At 40.9% G+C, this 24,048-nt stretch overlaps 1 protein-coding gene across 1 annotated transcript in view; it reads left to right on the forward strand.

Moving 5' to 3' along the window:
- Positions 1 to 2,264: 2,264 nt before the first annotated feature.
- The window catches only part of LOC115799723 (collagen alpha-1(XXI) chain-like), a 67,421-nt gene continuing 45,637 nt past the window's right edge, over positions 2,265 to 24,048 (forward strand). The window contains exons 1-16 of the mRNA XM_030756994.1: positions 2,265 to 2,358; positions 12,049 to 12,169; positions 12,333 to 12,469; positions 12,629 to 12,748; positions 16,077 to 16,193; positions 16,489 to 16,675; positions 16,822 to 16,987; positions 17,079 to 17,301; positions 18,248 to 18,421; positions 21,111 to 21,188; positions 21,332 to 21,343; positions 21,452 to 21,541; positions 22,302 to 22,355; positions 22,456 to 22,509; positions 22,878 to 22,931; positions 23,025 to 23,078. Coding sequence (XP_030612854.1) covers positions 12,070 to 12,169; positions 12,333 to 12,469; positions 12,629 to 12,748; positions 16,077 to 16,193; positions 16,489 to 16,675; positions 16,822 to 16,987; positions 17,079 to 17,301; positions 18,248 to 18,421; positions 21,111 to 21,188; positions 21,332 to 21,343; positions 21,452 to 21,541; positions 22,302 to 22,355; positions 22,456 to 22,509; positions 22,878 to 22,931; positions 23,025 to 23,078 — 1,620 coding nt within the window. The 5' untranslated portion in view covers positions 2,265 to 2,358; positions 12,049 to 12,069. The remainder of the gene's footprint in view (positions 2,359 to 12,048; positions 12,170 to 12,332; positions 12,470 to 12,628; positions 12,749 to 16,076; positions 16,194 to 16,488; positions 16,676 to 16,821; positions 16,988 to 17,078; positions 17,302 to 18,247; positions 18,422 to 21,110; positions 21,189 to 21,331; positions 21,344 to 21,451; positions 21,542 to 22,301; positions 22,356 to 22,455; positions 22,510 to 22,877; positions 22,932 to 23,024; positions 23,079 to 24,048) is intronic.

Raw genomic sequence — 24,048 nt, forward strand, 5'->3', positions numbered from 1 at the left:
AAAAATCAGTATTGGATGCTGGTAATCACCAGGCCCTCAGGAGGCACTGCGTTAAAAACAGGCGTGTAAATCATGGAAATCACTGCATGGGCTGAGGAACACTTTCAGAAAGCACTGTCTGAGAACACAGCTCAGCTGCCATCCACCAATGAAGGTTAAAGCTCTATCATGCAAAAAAAAAAAATATATGTTTGGGCACGGTGTGGTAAAAGGTTCATATTTCTTATAGAGTTTTTCCAAGTTAAAGCTGAGACTGTGGAGGAGCCGTCATTGCTGTTCATTTAGGCAACACTGCCCTCTGGAGGAAAAAGCAGCAAATTACAAGGAAAAGGCTCCCCTACACAAACGTGACTATGGGGTCAAATCCAGTTACACAAGAAAAAAATGTGTCCATGTAGCTGACCTTTGTAGCACCTCCTCTGCAGTAAACTGAGACTCGGAGCTTTTATATTGTCCAGCTTCACGTGCACATGTACTCAGACATATTATTTTTCACTGCTGTGTTTTTTGTTTTTATTTATCCATTTCTTAAGCTCAGATGAAACCCAGCAAATGACTAAGAGGGAAGTCATCACAAGAAAAACGTGACAAGACAAATGAGACAAAAAAAAAAGTGACTTCCAAGGACCTCACATCTGATCTTATTCTGTGCATTTACTCCTTCTGCAGCCACACCTGCAGCCCTGCAGGCTCTTTACAAAAGCATTATTCTACCTTCACCTTACAGTTAGGTCCATAAGTGTTTGGACAGTGACACAATCTTTGTAATCTTTGTACACAATTACAGTTTATTTAAAATCCAATAATAAAGTTGTGATTGAGTGCAGCCTTTCAGCTTTAAAACCTAATTGGACAAGCTGAGATCATTTTAAATCTACAGATTATTTTTAATACTTGAATGGAAGCCCTTTGCAGTCGATCACTGTGTGCAGTTTAGAACTGACGGCCATCAGTACCAGAAAAACGTGCTTTACTGACTGATCAGGTGACTAAGTTGAGAAGCTCTTGTACTGCTTTTGCAGTATGCTCTGGTTCATCATCCATCATTATGCACTGTGAAGTATAACCCCATACACAGTTCATCCTGCTCCTTCAGTCAGCAGTCATATCATCAGTAAACACTGGTGACCCAGTTCCAGTGACAGCCATTTATGCCCACGTCTCCACCATGACTGACAGATGGAGCGCATGCTTTGGATCAGGAGCTGTTCCTTCCCTTCCTGGTCTTAAATTGGCTAAATGTTGTGAAGGGGATTTTTTTTAACCAAGGAAAGAAAGCTGTCTTCCACAGGTTGATTTGGCCACTCTTAAAGTTTTTCTTTCTCTCTGATAGTTTGATTTTGGTTTTAAAGCCCAATGACAGCCTCCCTCACTTGCATCTACATCTCAGTGTGCCATTGTCCAAATACTTATGGGCATATCTGTAAAGCAGGACCGTATTGCAGTGAAAGCACACAGAGCCAAGTGGATTCAGACTCATTCATTCATCACATGTGGAGTTTGAATGAATCAAAATCCTGAAGAAAGAAGAACCTTACAAAATGCATTTATTCCTGCCAGGGAAGAAAGACCTGCAGTACCAACTGCATTTTGTTAGCACTATTAGACACGTTCTGTCACACAGCTGACACTCGTGCGTTAGCCGGCAAAGTGTATCCTTTAGCAAATCATTTATCCAAGTGTTATTGTAGAAAATGGTGCTGAAATCAGACTCGGAGTTTTCCCGTGGGGGATCTGTGGGGTGCGCACAGATTGTAACGTGTTATTTCCTCTTGTGTCAGTGATCACGACTTTATCACAGTGATTCAGCATGAGCTGCAGCTGCTTTTTCATCTCTGGCCACAGAGCCTCTGTAACCCTTTCATTTAATGAAACGTGTGCACAGCTGTGCTGTTAAACCACCGTGCTGCTGCGGTTTATAACTACGGACGGTGGTTTCAACACATGATCCCCTTTATTTCAGAATAATAGAAGCTGCTGTTTGAGTTAACAACCTTCACTGAATGAGGCTCCTACTCTCACCCAGCTGACTGCTGTATAACTTTATTAACTATTTGTTTCACTTTCCACACAGACTCATGAACCTCAGTGCTTTTTTTTTTCACGCTGTGGTCAGCGCACACATCTGATGTGACTGTGCGCATCAACATAAATCCACACTGGATCCACACTGGTCTCTGTTATGTCACATTCATATGGTGAGGTTGGCCACGGTTTATAAAGGCTGCCCTGACACTCCCACCACTCCCTCTGCCAACCAGAAGGAGGGCTGTCACTGTCGAGTCAGGCGTCATCTCTCTTCACCCTCTCCCAGCAAAGTGGCATTCATCACTGGCTTCTTGCAGCTGAAGGAGAAAGGTAAGGGCCTGTCATCACTGCTTTATTACATGTGCTCGTATGCAGAGGAGTTTTATGAAGGGGAAGCCTGTCCAACTAGACTGCCTGCGACTCTCTAATTGTTTTCCTGGAGTTCTCAACTCTGCTCATCTCTCTTTCTCTCTCATCTCTGCTCATGGCGGCGGTTGTTGTTTTACTACTTAATCTCTAGTGTATGTATGGTATGCATGCATCTTTTCTAAAAGTGATGTTACCACAACTTAAGACTGGTTTGGCCACAAGTGACCAGCCATCAGGACAATGAGAAGACAAGCTAAATATACTGCATAAGTGCATACATCAAACTCTGTGATTATGGGTCACAGAGGTCCTGAGCTTTACTGGAAAGCACCAGTTTCTCTCTCTCTCTCTGTGTTTCTTGGCATTTTTAAGTTATGCTGTTAGTTGCGTCTGTTGCCTGAAATAACTTCTAATTGCCGTATGCACAGTACAACAAGAGAATGAATTGGAAGCGCCGGAGAAGGTGTGTGTGGGATGGTTTTAAGATAGTCACAGATCAAAGGTCAGAAAAGTGCAGTCTTCAGATGGAGTCACCAATTATCATTCATCAAGAGATGACAGCTAACGCTCTGCGTGGTCTCTGTAGTTATTTTTGACATCAGCTGCTTATGCGATAAAATATGATCTGGTAGCAGGAAGAAGAAACAAATAGTATTCTAACTGCTGTCGAGCAAACAGGTGATCCCAAAGATCTCGGCTGTGTCTTCAAGCCTTTACCTGTGCTGGCTGTGGCAGGGTGAGAACGCCTGTAGAAACACTGGTTAAAGGGCTGGTTCACTCTGAGTCATCACTCAGACAACAGACATCTATGAAATCTACAAAAACCACATTTGCAAAAACAACCTGCTGCTGGATATTTGATATAATGATTCACTGTCTGAAAACAAACTTATGTTATTATGTTGCTTCACTGGGATATGTTCTGTAATCTTCAGGATCTTCAGGTCAGTCACGGCCCTGCCTCCATAAACAGATCACTGCTCAAGTCCATGCAACTGTAACGCATTCTAACACAACCCCTAGAACCTGTACAAATGGAAGGAGTAATTCAGCAGGAAAGAGGGCAAAATGTGACATGGAAGTGAGAAGGCACCAGTGGAATCTTAAATAATTGGAAAACCTGACATAAATATTGAATTTAATTTGCTGAACATACTTTTGTGAAATCAAAAGTGCCCAGCTCATCCTTTAAACAGGAACTGGAGGCATTTAATCTCACAACTGAATCATGATGAGATTAAATCCCGATGTGAGATTCTCTTCGCAGAGAACCGCACATCTGGATTTATATTTAGTTTTGTCGTTTACAGTATATTATCTTTACATAATAAACTCAGGGCCAGTCCAGCTGCACTTACAACTGAACAAAAATGATGTGAAGGAGGATTAAACTTTAAACCTACCTGTACTATCTAAAGAAATAACATGTTTTGGACCATGGTCTGTATATACAGGTCCATTAATGCCAAACCTTAACAGACAGCACACTAAGAAACAAAAACTGAAGACGTTTAGCAGAAACATAGACTGTAAATAAAAGATGAACATAGCATCAAAGCAGGTGTAAAAACTTATTCACAACTATCCCATGAGCGCCCTCTGCTGAACTCCTGGTAGGATTGTAGCTCCTCTGGATCAGCTCTGGTGAAGTCGCTGTGGTGCTTTAAACCTGCCTTCCTTCTAATGTCCAACAGTGAGGCGACGCCTCTGTCTGCAAAAGGAAGTCAGATTGTGCAGAAGTCTAAGAGATTTTTAATGACAGTGAGTCTGTGTCAGGTCATCATTATTACAAAAATGATATTTAGTTTGTAAAACATGCTCCCACTTTTTAGTGAAATAGACAATAAAGATGCTTTAGGGCACAACTGTCTTAAGTCTGATATGCTGCTTCCACTTTGTTTAATCACGGCAGAAAGCCACAAGCTTTTTCCCTCTGTGTAGAACAGTTGCTGTCAGACATACTGGAACCATGGACTGGAACCATGGACTGGAAGTATGGACTGGAAGTATGTTGTGCATTTGTGTTAGTGAATCATGGGACATTCTTTGTTAAGCTTTAAAGGAAATTAGCTCCATACATGAAGTGTTGCAGATTACAGGCGTCAACATTTGAAAACAGCACTGAATTTAGATACATTATACCCACGTTAGAGTGTGTGCATAATAGTTTTAACTTCAGTGCTAAAATAATATCTTGGCAGCTTCAGCACCTCAAAATTGATTGCAAAACCAAAATAATATTTTGAGCCTTAAGTCAGAAAGCTGCAGCAGACCTGAGCAGGTGGGGAGTGGGTGGCAGGAACAGTACTGGTTGCTGCAGTGATCTTTTTTTTTTCATAAACCAGTGAAAGGCGCTGAGCAGTCGCAGCAACAGTTATGCACAAGGAATGCTCTGTGATGCTGAAGCCAGCGCAGGCTGCTGATGTGGTCGGTAAACTGCACTTCTGCTTTGCCGAAAGGAGAATGAGGTTTTGGAGGAATTCGGGTTCAGTACCCACCTATCTACATGTCTGCTGACTGATGTGTGGAAATGAAAAAGCGAGGTACAAATATATAGGTGGATGAAGCAAAGAGGGTGTCTGTGCCTTTTTTTCTGGATCTGCTTAAGAAAAAAAAAAACACTCCACTGACAGTCAGTGTTTCAGTGTCCTGTTGGTTATAGTCTGTCCTCTGACACCTCTAACACCTGTTTGCATATATTTTGACCACTTGGATCTTTTGCACATTCAGCATCTAGTAATGCTATAAAGCATTTACTACTACTTCTATTATTAGAAAGTCATTAAGATATGACTTAATTGAACCTTAAACGAATAAAAATAATGAGGAGACCAGGATGTATGTGTATGTTATGAATGAATGTGGGGAATGTTGCAGGTTCCACACACAAATCTAATGAGCCTTTTTGTGTGTCTTCATTGGCGAGCATGTTTCAGTGTATTTGCTGTTTCCACTGCATGTTTCTCTTTTTCCAGCCATTGGTTAAAACACAACGTTAAAATCCTCAAGGAATCCAGCTGCTCTAACAAAAGAGCTTCATAAGAGCTGCATCTGTTTTCTCTGGAAGCAAAACCAAACCGTGTGCCCTTTTTTTCTGCGTAGGTCTTCAGACAGGTCGGACAACAAGTGGAACATTAATCAGTGACAAAACTTACAAATTTCCTGAACTGCCTATGACTGAACTATGGTGGTTACAGTCTGTTTGGATTCACAAAACACACTTTTTTTGATAGGCTAAGAGAAGGATTGTGATCACGGTCCAAACAAACAGTGACTGAACAGGTACATTTACTACAGACTGCATTCCAACAGTTAGACAAATGTTCTTAGCAGCAGCAGAACCTCAACATTTAAATCTTTGGCCATGTTTAATATGAGCATGCAGCATTTGTGAATGTCTCGCACTACATGTCTCCTAAAGATTAGTACGGGACCTGACAATGACAAAGTATAACTGTATTTTCAAGTTTTTGATTCCCTGTAAAAGGCTACAAACCTTCTGTGATCAGAAGCATATACTAATTTTGCATCCACTGAACTTCTTGAATCTTTGTCTGTCCTTCCATTACTGTAAATCCTGACAGTTACTGCACTCAGCTTTGGATTTCAGCTTAAACGTGTAATAATGGATCATGCCTGTCAAATTTGCAGCACTGGACAATCAGGGCACACTGGGCTGTCCAGAAGGAGGATGACCTCTGAAGGTTCATGTTTTAATACAGGAAATATGTAAATATTAAGAAGATAGCAAAGCTGCTAGCTTTCATGGGAACTTCAACATCTCCACACTCCATTACATCTCACTTTGGAATCCAGCTGGAAGCCATGCGGTGGAGCTAGTTCTGATAACTTTGTATCTAACTGGGCAGAGTATGCTCATGGAGCAGGGTTGGATGGGTTCAATCCCATCTTGAGCAGAATTTGCAAAGTTGTGGAAAAACTCAAGTATCTCAATTATGGCAGTGTTCGTGCAATGCAAACATTTATCACTGAGATGTATTTTCATCCATTCTATAGGGCAATCGTTCCCACATGTCATACAAGAGATGCAGGTTTGAATTCAGTGCCCATGTGCCAAACACTTCCACTTGTTATAGAAGAAAAAGCAGAGGCGTAGCTAACAACATTAATTAGGCATTTAGCTGTACAAATAAGCCATGCCAGTGAGCCTGCAGGCTCATGTTTACATGTGTTTTGGACAAGTCAACATGTCTGAAGAAAAAACGCTGAGTTGTACCAAAAATATTAGTGTCTTGAAAGATACTTGCCAGTGTTAACAGCTATAGCTTGCTTTTATGGGAAAACCACAGCTTATGTGGATTTGTTTAACTCCATTTTTTGTTCTTCTCATTAAAGTGGAATGTCGGCTCTTCTCTGGTAGAGACGGCCGTCTACCAACAGGAAGGCTGGTGGCTCATCCCCGGCTCCTCCTGGCTATGTGTCGAAGTATCCTTGGGCAAGATAATGATCCGCGAGCTGCCCCGATGCATCCATTGGTGTGTGTGTGTGTCTATGAATGTTAAATAGAAAAATAGATTTAAGCACCGTATGAATGTGTTTGTGACTGGGTGAATGACACTTGTAGTAAAAAGAGTTTTGAGTGCTTAGAGATGTGCTGTATAAGAACAAATCATTTCACAGGACAGGAAAGCAGGGAAAAACATGCAGCAAGGGTCGCACATGGCCACACCCTCATGCCATGAGCTAATCTGGCACCCAGCTCCATAGACCTTTAAAACTAATATAATGTCTATTCCTTTCCTTAAGCAAAGATTAGCTGGCTGCTTAAAAGCTATACACTCACCGAAGTGGATAACATAAAAGTGAGAATGAGGGAACTCTCCATCTGCACAATCTTCAATAAGTGAGAAGACCTGAGTAGATACATTTAAATTATCAGCCTGATCAGTCACTGACATGGTAATGTTGCGCTGTCCCTCCCCGGGTGAGACTGCAACAAGTGCAAAAAGTAAGAGCTGCTAATTGTGTAGTGGGACAACGTTGCTACCAAAACTGTTGAGTAATGTCATCTATGGTCCCAATTTAAACAATTCAAAAGTTCTATTTAAACATCGATAATTTTCTAGTTTATATGGTAAATAAATTCTCTGACTAACTTTATTTCCTGCTTCCTTGTATGTTGTCATTTGTTGCCCCCCCCCAGCAATCTTTCCATGACACATTGTCCCCAAACCTGGCTCGGTCACCCATGTAAAATAATTAGGATGGGCAGGAAGGCATTATTATTCTAGAAGAGATCATTCCCAACACAAGATAAAAATGATAGTTCAGAACAGCTTTTTACTCTCCCATGACTCCCCCCCCCCCCCCCTAAAAGTGACAACAGGCCCAAACTACATAAACCAACTACCACCCATTTGCTTGTATCTTATTTGTGGTGTGGAGGCCCCATTTATTAACCTGATTAAACTCACCAGTCATAAATACAGTACAGCTTCCAGGTCATCTTTGCAGTGGCTTTTCATCCACTTTAAAGCAGCAACTGGGAACCATCTGCATGCTACAGACCCACACAGTAAACCCACATGGGCTTCCCATGTGGGACCCACACTATTGAAAACATATGGGTGTTGTATAGTATACATTTAGCTCTTAGAGTTTGCCTATTTCAAGCCTGTGGCAAACTTACTACCCATGATGCCAACATGTAACTCATATGTCACACAAACATGCATTCAGTTAATGTATTTAGTGTTGCAGAGACTAATTCCTTAAATATCTTAGCAGTAATACAAAAATAGCCATATCAGTTATAAGATGGTGGTATTAGTTAATAAACTTGTATGAACAGAATAATGTTTTAGAGATTTCTATCAAAGTGTTTGCATTCTGCAGGGCTTATTTTATTCTGCTAACAATTTTTCTGGTTAAAAAATGTTACAAGATTTGGGAGAAGACTGTGAAAGAAAGGTTGTGGTAGCTGTACTCTCTTCAGCCCACTGATCCTCCCCTGCCTTTAAAGCCCGTGCCAGCACAGTGCAGCCTTCTCTGCCATGCCTGTATTTCTGTTTTCCCATCCCAGCAATAGTGTTCACGTTGTTATTTTCTCCGGCCCTGCCTTGTGGTCAGTGGAACCATGTTTGCGCTGCCGAATGAAAACAGGGAAAGCTCCATCATATGTTGCATGGCGTAGCATAAAATAAAAACTCACAAAAGCATTTTATAGCACAGAGGAGGAGGAGGAGAACAGTGGGGAGAGAGGAGAGGGAGATGTGGTAATTTCACAAGACAGTCAAGTCTCATTCTCAAGTCATATATCACATGCAGTGAGCACCAAACTGACATTACAACACAGTGTGTTCATCAGGCTTTTATGGACTGTTGGACTGAGTTCACACATACACGTGTTTTAGTGCTGTGTGTCTGTGTGTGTCTGTTGTGAATAGTTTGCAGCATCATATTTTCTCTGGTATCATGCTTTACCAGAGAAAATATGAAAATATATCTCGAGTTTCAGTTTGAAACCACACACACACACACACACACAAAATGGTTTTTACAGTAATAATATTTAAAGATGAATTTAAAGCAGCTGTTTTGGCTGACCTCCCTTTGTTTCAGTTCTCACCGTTCATATGAACGGGTAAGTGTGTCCAAACCTTTGAGTGGTACGGCATTTATCTTTTTTGTGTTATGAATGTAGTGATGACAGTGGAGCTTCTGACAGAATAGTTGTGAAGCCTGTTACACTGTGTGTGGTAGAGGAGCAACAGCACACAGCTTCACATGCACAGCTGTTGTGCTCCTTTGAGCCTGCTTCAGTTTCTTAATGTTTTGTTGCACTGTGCTCCTTGAGGTTCGTGAGTGTTTGATTTCTGGAGTGCAGGCAGGCCATGTTGCTTTAACACGTGCAGGTTTGATATTGTCTTGTATTGTGATTTTTCACTGAGAAATGAAGGAATGAAACTTGCACTGATTAACTGTTGAAACCTGCGTAGGCTTTCACACAGTGGTGAACTCCTTCCTGTCTATATTTCTGAAAGACTGCCGCTGACCTGCTGCCAGTCATAAAAAGAGACCAAATCAGTCTTCTAAGAGCTTTGATGGTTTCTATTTCTTGGGTTTCTAGCTCTAGTTATTCTTCTTCCGATTCATAGCTGTAAGAGTTATTACAGCTATGATTAGGTTGATGGTCTGAACACCTCTTTAAACTGTAGGCTTGGGGCTCCTTAACTCCACAGGAAGTCTCACTTCCTCTTCGTGTTTCCACCACATCTGAGGAACTGTGAACAATATGCAAATTGATAACAGAGTGAAAAAGAGCATCAGCGACTGGGATGCATTTTCACACAGGAAGGAACAACACGACAGAGTCAGAGTCATTGTGTCGTCTTTGTGTTTGATGTGGCACCAGAATTGGAAAAGGAAACTACAGGGGTATTGTTTCTAAAGCAGCAATGATTGGTTGACAGATTTATGAGTATTTCCGCTTCTGTGTGTAACTGCACTGAATTAAAGTGTGAATACAGATTTATGCTGTCTGGCTCTCACTGTGGCTCAGCTCGTGTGCTCACTCTTGTTCCCAAAACATTCTCATTTTTTTCTGATTGTAACTGAACCTTTTTTTAATTGTCTAAAAATATCTAAATAAACGTTGATCTAATTAATTCCTTTGTGCTGGTCCAATCAGAAAACAGATTAGTGTAATGAACTGGAACTTAGATCCTTTTGGTAGTTAAAATGTAGGGCAGAGTTCCTGTGATTAGTTTATTTAGTCCCATCTGCCAAAAAGAGTTGGTACACTGTGTAAAACCTAAATAAATACAGATACACAGATTTATATGCTCTATATTTCATTAAAAAGTACAGTGACAACATGACAAATGCTAAAACAGAAACAATATGCTTACCGTATTTTTCGGACTATACGTCGCTCCGGAGTATAGGTCGCACCAGCCAAAAAATGCATAATAAAGAAGAAAAAAACATATATAGGTCGCACTGGACTATAAGTCGCACTTTTTTTTGGGGGGGGGGGGGGGGGGGGGGGGGGGGGGGGGGGGGGTTGATAGAATCCGAGACCCAGAGCAGAAATTCCATCTTGAACGGCAATTTAAAATAATAATGGATTAAAGAACAGGACGAACACGGTTACGCCTACGTTATGCTAACGTAGCACATTCAGCTACATGACACACAACGAACACGTGTTCGGTATGTTAACGTAACATTAAGTTATTCAGATAACCATAGCATAAAGAACATACTAACAAGTTAACCAAACCATCAATCCATTGAATTCTTCATCCTCGGTGTCACTTCTAAACAATTCTGTACACTCCGTAGACGAAGCGCAGCTTCCTCTTCTGTGTCGAGTTAGTCAGACTCGTCGTCAGCTGCAGTTCCAATTATTCCAGCCTTTCTGAATCCCAACAGGATGGTTTGTCACTGAAGCCCATGTTTTCTTGATCCATCCAATGACTTCCAGGAAAGTTGGGTGGCGCATTCTCCCAGTTGCCGTTAAGCTGTGCTCTCCATCCATCATCCACTGCGCCCACAGGTTACGCAAGACTGCCTTAAAGCTGCAGTTCACGGAGATGTCAAGTGGCTGGAGTATTTTGGTTCATGTGTTGTAAATGTCACATATACGTCGCTCCGGAGTATAGGTCGCACCCCCAGCCAAACTATGAAAAAAAGTGCGACTTATACTCCGGAAAATACGGTAGTTTAAATTTAGTGGCAGCATTTTAGGATTTTAACCTCTTCTGTGTCTTCTTTGTCATATTTTTCATTTCATAATGCAGAAAATGTTTTCATGAAGTCTAAGCAGGCCATTTTGGTACATGCACTCTTACTGAGGAGGCTGGTGCAATACCTGCCTGGCTCTGTGCCAGGAAAGCACAACATTTAAATGAACTCTACCAATTCTGCCAAGAAGAGTGGTCAAATATCCAGCCAGAATTATGCCAGAAGCCTGTTTATGGCTAACAAAAGCATCTGGTCAAATGCAACTTGCTAAATATTAGTGGTGTGTATGTATATATTTGACCCTGTATGTACTGTACACAGTAAGTGTGTCCAAACTTTTGACTGGAGAAAATCCAAAATAAAGTCAAACTTGTGCATCCAGTCCTTGTTTTTAAAAAAATAATTGTATGCTGCACAATCATTCCACCCTGGAAAAAGAACAGTTCAAAGAGGTCATTAAAAGGCTTAAATTACCAAAACATTCATGCCCACCATGAGTGGATGTGACCACAACTGACCACAACTGACCACAACTGTACACGCAAAGACTTCACTACTTATTGATACTGTGTACCATAAATGAGCCCACTAAGTCTAGACAATGTTTCATACAGAAGTGATAACTTACCTTTAACTGCTGAAGCACTTTCCTCATGCAGTTGTTTGCTTCTTATTGTGACTTCTGAAAGACTCAGAGATGCTCTTTTACTGTAACTCCTGACTGACTGCATCGGAAATCAAAGTGCTGAGGAATGTTTTAGAACTGGTGGCTCCACCTCACAACTCGCGAGACTTAATAAATCTGTGCTGGACAGTTCTTGGTGTGATTTAGGTGTGGTCAAAATGTTTTAGGTCAATTTAATGGGAATCGGTTCATGAGGTGTGAGTATATGTTTGCCTACTCTTGGATTAAAAAACTTTCTGAATGAATTTTTAACTTAGGTTGGACTGGCCAGAGGTGGAATGTTCTCCTACAGAGCCATGTTGCTGTGGTCAGTATGGAGTGCCATGTTACTGCTGCCCACAGTGGAGGCTGTAGAGGAAGAGGAGGATGTCAGAGCAGGTATGAATAACAATGTTACGCCTAAGAAAACCCATCAAACTGTGACTTAAAAGAAAATGGAGACATACAAAAAAGCCTAGCATCACAGTATTATAAACTGACCTCTTGAAGTGTCTGAACTGTCACTGAGTGTGTTTATGTGTGTACACCTGCTCGTATACAGGCTGCAGTACAGCTGTAAATGACCTGGTGTATATCACTGATGGCTCATGGAGTGTTGGTGTCTCGGACTTTGACACAGCCAAGCAGTGGCTTATCAACATCACCAGCCAGTTTGATATCAGTTCTCACTACACACAGGTAACACCATCTCTATGCTGTAAGTACTGAGGATGATTTGAACAACGCTTAAATTCACAGCAATTTTCCTTTAAAATTACTCCAGATATTTGGCCCATTATATGTTACAAAAAACCATCAATAAATCCACTAAAATGAGTTTTGTTGTGTCACTTGTAGGTGGCTGTGATCCAATACAGTGACACACCTCGGCTGGAGATTCCTCTAGGGAAACATCAGGGAGTATCGGAGCTCATCCAGGCCATACGGAGCATCACCTACCTGGGAGGAAACACACAGGCAGGATGTTTTCTCCTTACACTTCCTAATTTGTAAAAGAATATGTAACATTATTTATACTGGGGGTGTGTTTAAAACAGACTGATACAGCAATATATCCATAAACAACACATGCCAAATATCAGTATTTCTATTAAAAACATGCAGGCGCTCCAATATGATTTACCTGAGTGACCATTTCCTGATGTCCTTGGTAGGACTGTTTCAGTGACTGAGGGGAACATGAATAGAAATGATCTAACCAGAGGTGGAGAAGAAGCTCAAAGGGTGGCGTTGTATGTGTGTGTGGGTGGGTGGGTGTTGGCGGGTGGTTGTTGGAGACTGCTTGCTGTCAGTGGGTGAAATCAGTTGCAAAGCGGGTGACGTACCAAAAACCTCCTTGTGATTATTTTGGTTGCTAGAAGAATCCTGCAGCTGCTGCAGACAATGGAAAATGTGGATCTCCAAACTAAAAATCGTGCTTTAATGCTGCAACCAGCATGTTTTAAGGTCACGGTTTTTACTTTGAAGGCAAATGTTTTCCATTTCTGGTTTATATTGCACTCTTCATAGTTCCACAAATGCTTAGTGTGTAGTTGGAGAGTGTTTACAGACAAGTCAGTGTCAATCATATTAACTACAGGCCCCCCTCATCAATTTGCTAGCAACCAAAGCAATGAGGTTTTCAGTACAGCACCACATACTTCTTTGCAACCAGTTTCCCCCAGTGACAGGAAGAAACCTCCGACAACCACTCCTTCGGGAATACACATTTTTCCCTAGCCACCAGTGGTTACCGTGGGGTGATTGACCATCCTTAGGCCTTCATGACTAACGCATAGCAATCAATTTCACAGCGACTGCCAGCAACCACTCACAACCCGTCAGGGAAAACTCACTTTTCCCTCATGGCTTCCCGGTGGTTTCCAGGTGTAACTGAAAAATTAGACTTTCCCTTACTCTATTGGTTGCCTATAGCAGACTGTAGAGTGATTTGTGTGTGGAGGACCTGTGTATCCAAAGGCTGTGAAAGTTGAGGAGTGACCGTAGGAAGCAGTTCACTCATTGTACATTTCTTTGTCACTGACCGTTGTGGGTGTTCCAGGCTCTGGATACCCAGGTGAGCCTATACTGATTACCACTCTGTCATGTGACAGTCAGCGGTATCCTGCCCTCTCTCATTGGTAGTCGCTTCAGTCACTCACCTTGAAGCTGAGAAAAGTAAGAGGAAAATTTAATGCTGAGAAAAATTGAACTTGGGACCATCCAACTCACTCAGTATGATTCATTTTCTATGTTCTGTGGTTGCCATGTCACTTCCTGTGTGGATGCTCCTTTATGCTCACTGCTTCCTCAATGCCTCTAATCCACTCTCAGCATCACCACTGAACAACATTAGCTAATTAAAGGTATCTTAGAAATGGAGTTTAAAAATGGCTCCCAGCATCACACAATTTGATTCATTTGTTTTTTGGATTGAAATCTGACCCACGGCTGTCTTTCTACTTGCTATTGTGAGCTAACAGTGGTATGCCTGCTGAGATGGATGAATTACAAGGTATTCTACACAGCAAAATACTGTCTTGAGTCGATGATGTCAGCTCATTATTCCAAACTCCCAGGGCGGTTGTCATTATTCCAGTTGATCCTGCTGATCACACATTTGTAAAAGACACAAGACAGTGCAAAAATATTAATGTAGCACAGACTCGTGCGTATCTCATCACTGTTTTGACAGATGTTAGCTTGCACACCACGTGTGAACTTTAGAAAACTCAGGAGTAGCACTGCAGTCTACGACTGCGGGTGCCAACATGGTTTGCTGAGCAAATGTAGAGCTCCTTTAAATCAGTGAATCAATCACATTTATTTACAGAAATAATTTAAAAATAATAATAATGAAAAAATAATAAAAATGAAAGATGAGATGAAACGAAAGTCTGTCTGGCTGCAGTAGCAAGCAAATAAGTACAATAATGTACTGTGTTTGAAACATAATGTAATACAGAACAGCGAGTTTGGAGAGAGAATTCTGGGGTCTAATTCATCATCCAAGGAAAGCACTCTGACTCCCATATATTCTTTATCCTGATGTTTTGCAGGAGTAATAAAAATTTAAAAACTCTCCCACACTAGAACATCTCAGTCCTGCAGTGTTGGCGAGTACAGAGCTACATTATTAAGTCTGTAAGTAAACTTTTGCAGGAGCGTAATAATGGAGTTTAGCTAGAGTCATGTTTCCATGTTTTGTGTGTAATTTAAAGGACTTATTGGACTATTGCATCTGTACTGTAACTGAACATCATTACTGCATACTTAGTTCCATATGTTCCATATGACTTTTACTATTTTGTTATTACATTTTACATGCCATCATAGCCACATAGTTTCATCTTTTTTTTTTTTTTTGCTTTTACAAACTACTTAGTAGTACTTCATTGAAAGTGAAGTCTAACAAAGAATATGAAAAATACTTGACAAATCAGCAGCAACATGGGTAAAGGATAAATTAAGACACAGGTGGGAGTGTTCACAGGTGAAAGCACTGAAGGTTTGTGACCTGATGCTGCACCATCAGCTCCTACAAACTGACTGGGACCTGTAAATGTAAAAGGATGGTGACAGAGCAGAACAGACTTTACTCCTAAAATGTAAACTATAAAGAGCCCAATAAAAAGGCAGCCTGCACACTTAGGCAGTTCCACTGGTGCTACTTGCCACCAGTGCATCTGCAGCATGACCACACAACAAGACCACAAGCACACAAATGGTCAACAAGCACAAGCACACTAAGTCTGAGAAGCAGAATTTCATATGTATCCTGGAAAATGACTGATGTAATACTAAACCTTTGCATTTCCAAATAACTTTGTTAATATGTTTATCATTTGATTTGTAGTAGTTAGTGAGTCCATAGTATAGTGGTTAACACATTCGCTTGCCAAGTGAAAAGACACCAGTGGGATTCCAACCAGAGACACAAATCTCCCTTGGGGAATCTGGCGTAAAACTCAGTTAAATCAAACATATGGAGCGACCTGCTGTGACCACCCGACTGACAAGAGAGCAACCGAAGCGCTTTATTTTTATATGACTGTTGGAAGATGCTGAATAGACCAGCTGGTAAACAGACTAGTTCACAAAAACCAACCCTCACAGCATCGTGATGTTTTATTTAATTCACTCTGTTAGATCATCAGCATTTATATATATATATATATATATATATATATATATATATATATATATATATATATATATATATATATATATATATATATATATATATATATTTTTTTTTTTTTTTTTTTTTTTTTTTGTTTAATTTTTTGTAATTTTCTTTTTCTAGACTGGCAGGGCCATCAAGTTTGCAGTGGACCATGTGTTCTCCTCCTCCCAGCGGGGCAATCTGGTCAAGAACCGCATTGCTGTGGTGGTCACAGATGGCAAATCTCAGGATGATGTAGTAAGTGACCTTATTTAAAACCAAATTAGTGTTTCTGGGTGTCTCTAAATAACAGAGGACTGATGATGTGACTTCATGGAAATACTAGTGACAGCAAGCAGGTGTAGAAAATCCACGCTGAGAGGTTTAAATGCCCTAGTTACCCAGTACCCGAAACCTAACTGTAACCCTGACCCTAACACTAATGCACTAACCCTATACAAGCTTTCACCTCGTAGGGTTACATGAAAGTGTTTGAAGTGAAAGCCTCATTCAGAGGCTCATTCTCATCATGGATAACCTTTTATATCTATAGGTTGATGCCAGCATGGAGGCTCGAGCACAGGGGATTACTGTATTCGCTGTGGGAGTCGGCAATGAGATCACCACTTCAGAGCTGATATCCATTGCCAATAAACCATCATCCACCTATGTCCTGTATGCTGAAGATTACACCACCATCGATCATATCCGAGACTCCATGGAGCAGAAGCTTTGCGAAGGTCGGGAAAATCTATCTATTTTCCACTTGTCTTGTGGTTCTGTCTACAAGAACGCAAATCAGAGCGCCACCATCAGCACGGCTGAATTATAGCTAAATAACTAATTCTATTTCAGTTCTCTGAACGAGTTACCCTTTTGTTTCTAGAGTCCGTTTGTCCCACACGAATCCCGGTGGCATCCCGTGATGAGAAAGGTTTTGAGCTGATGGTGGGCATGAACATTCAGACCAAGGCTAAGAAGATCCCTGGCTCTCTAGTTTCTGAGACAGCCTATGCCCTCACTGCTTCCACAGACATCACAGAGAACACCAGGTAACATATCTATCTCATAACTATCTCACTCATCACATTTCCTTCATTCAAGGTCAACAGCTATTTCATTTTTGTTTCAACTTTCCACTAGGGAGATTTTCCCAGAAGGCCTCCCTCCATCGTATGTATTTGTAGCCACTCTACGCCTGACAGGGACTTCTAGCAAGCTGTCCTTTGACCTTTGGAGGGTGCTGTCAAAAGATAAGCAGATCCAGGCTGCAGTAACGCTGAGCGGAAAAGACAAAACTGTCACCTTCACCACGACCAGTACGACAGAAAAGGAGCAGAAAGTTGTTTTAAAAACAGGCTTTCAGGTTGGTGTAAAGATTCAGTCCATAGAGATCAATATAGGAAGAATTACTTTTCATATATATATATATATATAGTGCCACAAAATGATTCATTTGAATATGAGAGCCATAAATACCATAGCAGAATATAAGAAGTGTGCTGTGCTACCTTGAAAGGACTCATTGTGATATTAGAGCATCATCTTCTCAAACCTCAGCTTTCTCTTCGTGTTAGTGAGTGGAGGCAGCTACAGTATTTAAACATCATTCCCTGTTTACTTCAGTAGCCTGCTGAACTGGAGAGGATGCCAGGAGAAGGCTCAAAGAAAATGTTTCCTGCTCTAAATGTTTCCCTGGTGGAAACCATTTGGTGGATGTGTAGTACTTGGAATGCGTGCCTCTATTTCCAAGGTAGCACTGGGTAATAATCGGCAGGTTGAACTTCTAAAAAGCGCCCACTACCCTCGGTCCTTATATACACTCTTCAGTGTGGAGCGCTGAACAGGGTTATAATTATGCTGAATTTGTGTTTGCACATGTTTGATTTGGTTTGATGTGGCGTGAGCTGCGAGCCTGTGATTTGTCATTTGAAAATGAGTCTCGGCCCCAATGAAACAATAGCTGCTCTGTGTGGTTTGAAAAAGCTTGTGATGGAAAGAGGAAGCAGTTCTTGGCCTCAGTACCTGGTGTGTCATAACTATTTGCAGAGCATTTAGGGAAGACACATTTTTGGACTTAGTGACAAAATTAGATTTGATGAAATGCTTGAACACACATTTAAGTCTGGCAGCAGAAACAGAGGGCTGCGTGAAAGAAGAATTGACAAGTTAATAGTTGTTTTCACATCCAATTTTACTCATGAATGACAGCGTGAACAAAGACCTGCCTCAGCCTCTCAATTAATGCATGTTTCAGATAATCTGACAGAAGGCCAGCTTTCATGAAATATATTATATATCATCTCTCTCAGGCTCTTTATGATGGAAAATGGCATCAGATTAAAGTATTAGTCAGGCCGCGCCAGGTCACCGGTTTCCTCGACGATCAGCGGATCCAGGAAGTCATGCTGAAGCCAGTGGAGCCAATTTACATCAACGGGGAAACACAGGTGTCTAAGCGGCGAGGATCAGACATCACCGTACCTGTGAGTAAGAGATCGAAATCCAAAAGACTTTGAGGTCCGATGCTGAGCTTTTTAATGAAAGAATATGACTTTTTTTGAGTGGATTAAAATATATATTAAAAGAGTTTTTTTTTAATTAGATCCTGTTGTGTTGAAACAATCTTCCATTTCAGTCCAATACATTTATTCTGGAAGCTGCAGTCCGTATGTGGAACGCTGTCTCACACCTGACCCAAACATAAAACAGGAAATGCTTTTGCTAAGAACAGTAGCCACACATTTATTAAGACTTGTAAAGCAGCACATAAAGGGGCCCATTATGCTAATTTCTAACTCCAGCTATCAATTTTGCTTTTAATGATTTTTCATATCATATATATGCAGTCCACAAATTTGGAATAAGGTTGAGGTTGGGACTTTATGAAGGCCATTCCAGAAGCTTAATGTTAGCCTGCTTTATCACACCCAACTGTCCAAGTTTCAACCACTGAGCTGTTGTTTCAATCAATTAATATCAATTCAATTTTATTTATATAGCACCACATCAATTATATTGTAAGGCTGTGGGTGAGGGGAGGGAGACAGGAAATGTTGAATAATCATTAATGATCAGAGGTGGCAAAAGTACTGACATTCTGTACTTAAGTAGAAGTACAAGTATTTATGTTAAAAAATACTTTAGTAAAAGTCGAAGTACTGGTTCAACTTCTCTACTTAAGTAAAAGTAAAAAAGTACAGGCTCTGAAATGTACTCAAAGTAAGAAAGTAAAAGTAGTTCTTTGGAGGATGTTTCTACCTGCTATTTTTGTGTAAAACTAACCGAACCTCATTATATATTATTGTAATAATATAAAATAATATTACATGAGAATACAAACGTTATTCCAATCTAAATTTTAATCCTAATGAATGCACTCAGCTTGAAACTGTTATGTAGGACACAAACTGTGAAAGTGAATTTAAACACAGCTCTGTTCTCTGTGTCCTCCATAGTAGAGGGTGACTGTGCCTCCACCTAAACACCAACATGAGGATACTCAGGGGTTACAGTGGGATTCAGCAGGTGGAGGAACCCTAAGATCAGCTGTAGTGGCTCTGCATGGGGAGAAGAATCACAGCTTTCTATTGTAGCTGCAGTAAATGATGTTGGTGTGCAGGCTGTGATCACCTGACCTGCTGCTGCTGCTCTGAGGTTTACTGCTCTGTGTGGATGAAGTGAACTCACAAAGATGTAACCCAGTATTTCACAGCTATCTGAGCTGATCTCCATCCCCTACACTGACAGCATACAGGCTGTAGAAATGTTGGATTCAGTGAATGAATCTCAGCATCAGCAGCTTTGATTCAGACTCATCTCTGCTGCACTGATGTAACCTGTAACTCTGACCATGAACACAAACACTGTGCTCCAGTCCAACACAGAGCTTTACTGTAAATACAGTACAACAAGCTAACCTAAACTGCAGTATTTTCATACAATCTTTGAATTACACAAAGTCAGCATACTTCAGTTTATTTTCCAGTCCTTACCTTTAAATCTAACCTCTCTTCTTCCTCTCCTGTCCTCTTTCTCCATCTCTGAGTGAACTTCTCTCTCTTTGCTCTCCCTGAAATACAGCAGCTCTTCTTTTAGCTAGCAGACACACTGTGTGACAAACTGCACACACTTTGTGTGTTTGCTGATATTTGTTGAGCATTTAGAAACGTTGCATTTACCTGCCACACGTTACTCCCTTCGTGCTCGCTCCTCTTCAGTAGCGCTAATTAAGCTGTTTATGTGCCGCAGCACAACTTACGGACTCTGTCCGGCCCGCTGTAACCCCTGATTATAGCGCTATAAATGAGACATTAATTATATGGGTTTGCGTATTTAATCCCTTTGTACGAGAAAAGCCCCGATGATGGAGGATACGCAGTACGATTGTCTCTTATGTTATTATTCCTCCGTTTAGGCTCAGATCGTTTGATGTTTGACGGCGCACTGACCGGAAATGCAAACTTCTCTCTGACGTGTTAAAAAGTAACGAGTCTGTTTGAAAATGTAAGAAGTAGAAAGTACCGATACTTGTGTAAAAATGTAGGGAGTAAAAGTAAAAAGTAGTCAGAAAAATAAATACTTAAGTAAAGTACAGATACCTGAAAAATCTACTTAAGTACAGTAACGAAGTATTTGTACTTCGTTACTTCCCACCTCTGTTAATGATTAAATGCAGAGTGGTGCATAAACATAGAGAGACTGAAAAAAGGTGAGTGTTGAAGACACGCTCAGTGCATAATGAGAAGCCCTCTGCAGCTTAGGCCTGTTACAGTGTAATTAAGGGAGGGCTCAGGGTCACCGGATCCAGCCCTAACTGTAAGCTTTATCAAAATGGAAAGTTTTGAGCCCGACCTTAAAACCGTCTGTCTCCTGAATCCAAACTGGGAGCTGGTTCCACAGCAGAGGGTCCTGAAGGCTCTGCCTCCCATTCTACTCTTAAATACGGGACAAACCACAAGTAAGCCAGCAGTCTGAGAGTGAAGTGTTCTGTTGGGGTGATATGGTACTATGAGGTCTTTAACATAAGATGGGGCCGGATTATTCAAGACCTTGTATGTGAGGAGAAGGATTTTAAATGGGAGCCAATGGAGAGAAGCCAGTATGGGAGAAATCTGGTCTAAATGGTGTAAAGGCTCAAATAAAGCATGTTTGATCCATGTTGCTTCCATTCAGGTGGAGATTCAGAAGCTGCGTCTGTACTGTGATCCTCATCAGAGCGAGAGAGAAACAGCTTGTGAAATCTACTCTGTGGTAACTGCTCTACTCTCACTCTCTTTTTTCATTCCCACTTCAAAGGCTTTGCACTTGAAAGGCTGTATATGGTGACATGGATGAGCCTACTGTACCATTATTAACCATTATTTTTCTCTTGTCTTGTCTCTCCTGATAAACAGGATGATGAAAGGGTAAGGGTGGACTCACACTTTGATCTGATGTTGCTAATAAAGGTTTAACCACCAAATAATACATTTGTGACCTACTCTGTTAATCTAATTGTGTTTGTGTATCATCAGTGTCCTCTGAATCGAACCGCCACGGTGGAAGAAGAAGACTGTAATTGTGTAGTCGGCCCACCTGGGCAGCAGGGCCCACCGGGACGCATGGTAACACAAAGACCTACATTTGATAGATGACTTGTCTCTTTCCTTTCTTGTAGTTTTAACAGCAGGGCTCTGGTGTCCAGACATATGAGTGGAGTACAGGGCCCCATTGCTGGACAGTGAGTGGGCTGATGAGTGTGATTAATCATCATAATGCAACCCCACTTATTATTGTGCTATCTTGGGGCTTTTTTGTTTTTTATTGCGTATTTGATGCAATAATAATATGTTCTATACTGTATCATTATATTGGAGGTCATTATACACCCATTTAAAATTGCATATGCTACACAGAAGGGGAGAAGAGACCACAACACGACAACTGGAAACCCGGAAACTGCCAGTTTATTTGATGTGGATTTGTAGCCTCATTCAAAAAACATACATATCAAGACTTGAGTCCTCTGCTAATGACCTCTAATGATGTGTGGTTATAATGACTTACTGTTAATGAGTCATAGTAGTATTTGTTTACTAAGGGAAATTCTGGAAATCTCCAAGTGTCCTTAATGGAGAGCTGCCTAAACATAAAGTGCTCATGAAAGGGCAGAGGCATGATTGTCATTTGTATCTGAAAAGTCTGAAAAGTGGGATCAGTCATATAAAGGCAATCCATCCAAGAGTATATGTGATATTTTGGGGTGGGCTGAGGTGATGGCCAGCCACATCCTTGCTGCTCATAGAGCCAAGGTCTCGCTGCTGTTGTGCCTCAATGTCAGGACAACGTTTCTGTTTGTCGTTATGGAGTGTTTTTATGCTGCAGGGTTTACAAGGTGAGAGAGGGACAGAAGGGCCACCAGGGCCTGATGGTGAGCCTGTAAGTGCTGATAACTTTTTACTTTTTTAACTTATATTTTGCTCAGATTTGGGGATGCATGCTGTCTGAACATGATGGAAATGGTGTGCTCTGTTCCTAGGGTAAAGAAGGAAAACCTGGTGATCCTGGCCCCCAAGGATTACCAGGAATGAAGGTAAAGAGATTTGATGCCTTACATGGGGTGTGGGGGGGGGTTAAGTTTCATCAAATCAGTATTAGTATGATGATGAGCTCATGAACTTTTATTTACTGTGTATGTATGTATGCACAACAGTCATGATTAAAGTAAATAAATGAATAAAATGTGATTGTGAAGTCTGTAGGAAGGATTGTTTCTTCAGATTTCTATATTCATTTATTGGGAATAGATGACGTCACACGTTCAGGTGTGATCAAACTACGAGCCTGAGAATTTATGCTTGAAAATATCACAGGACACGGGTGCATCAGCATACTTCAGGTTGTTGATTTCAGTGAGCAGGTTTCTGACCCGTCCACTCTTGTCTTCCCTCTGCTGCGCAGGGTGAAGCAGGTCCACCAGGACCAAGAGGAGCACCTGGTCTTAAAGGAACAAAGGTAAGTCTTAAAAAAACCGAGTAGTTTCAGAGTTGGTTCATCTTGAGATTGGTTGTTGTGTGGACAGTTCTTCATTCTGTTATTATTGCCTAGGGAGACAGAGGAGAACCAGGCTTAACAGGACAACCAGGTCCTCCAGGACCTGAGGTGAGTCTATGATATTCCCACAGGTTCTTTATAATTATGATTGTTTGCATTTATGCAATCCTAAATGCTTTTTAGCTTCTTTTTTTTTTCTCTTTCTGCAGCTCTCTTAACTCTTGGCCACCTTTTGTATTTTATGGCTGTTTTGTGTCTCTGAAGTCACTGATAACATGCAGTTTTAGCTCCTGGTGTGCACAACATTAAAGCCATTTTGTGTCATTAAAAAGTAAAACGAACTGTTCAAAATTATAATTTAGAAGTTTGTTCTTTTCTCCCAAAACTACGACATGTTTACTTAGGAACCAGGAACCTTCAGACCTTTCTCACCACAGGGACCAGATTCTGAGTTTATTGCTGAATAATTTCATCCCACATAAAGTCCCCGGCCAAGGTGGCTTCATATTTTTTAGTTTGTTGCAAAGAGTTCAGGGACTACATTTTCCTAGTGAAAACCTTTGACCTGTGTGGGTGTGTTTTTTTTTTCATTCACACAGATCACAGATTACAAGCCTGCTAAAAACTATGAAGGAGGTGCTGTTTGCATGCTATTTATGAAAATATAATCAGCATTGTAGCTGATTATTAAAACTGATGTACATCATTACTGTACATTAAAAAGTTTGTCAAGCATATTACAAAGTAGGTGTGACCAGTTTTGGCCATCACACCCACTGACAAAAGCACTGCTGCCACAGCTCGCATGTTTACATGCACATACAAATCTGCTGTTTTGTGAACACACACAGAGACCCTGAGAGTCTCTAACTGCTGTTACTGCTGCTTCAGTTATCACGACATCTAAAACATTCACAGTGATCAGCTGCTTCAGATGAATTTCATTCTTTTGCTGTTTCTAACAAGCTTTGGTATTAATGTTTGCAATGGTCCTTTAAAAAAAAATTCCATGTAGACCAACATATGGGTTCAGAACTTTTATTAATCATACAAAATATGCATCATCAGCAGTCAACAT

Source organism: Archocentrus centrarchus, chromosome 20 (assembly GCF_007364275.1).
Source record: "Archocentrus centrarchus isolate MPI-CPG fArcCen1 chromosome 20, fArcCen1, whole genome shotgun sequence".
Classification (NCBI taxonomy): Eukaryota; Metazoa; Chordata; class Actinopteri; order Cichliformes; family Cichlidae; genus Archocentrus; species Archocentrus centrarchus.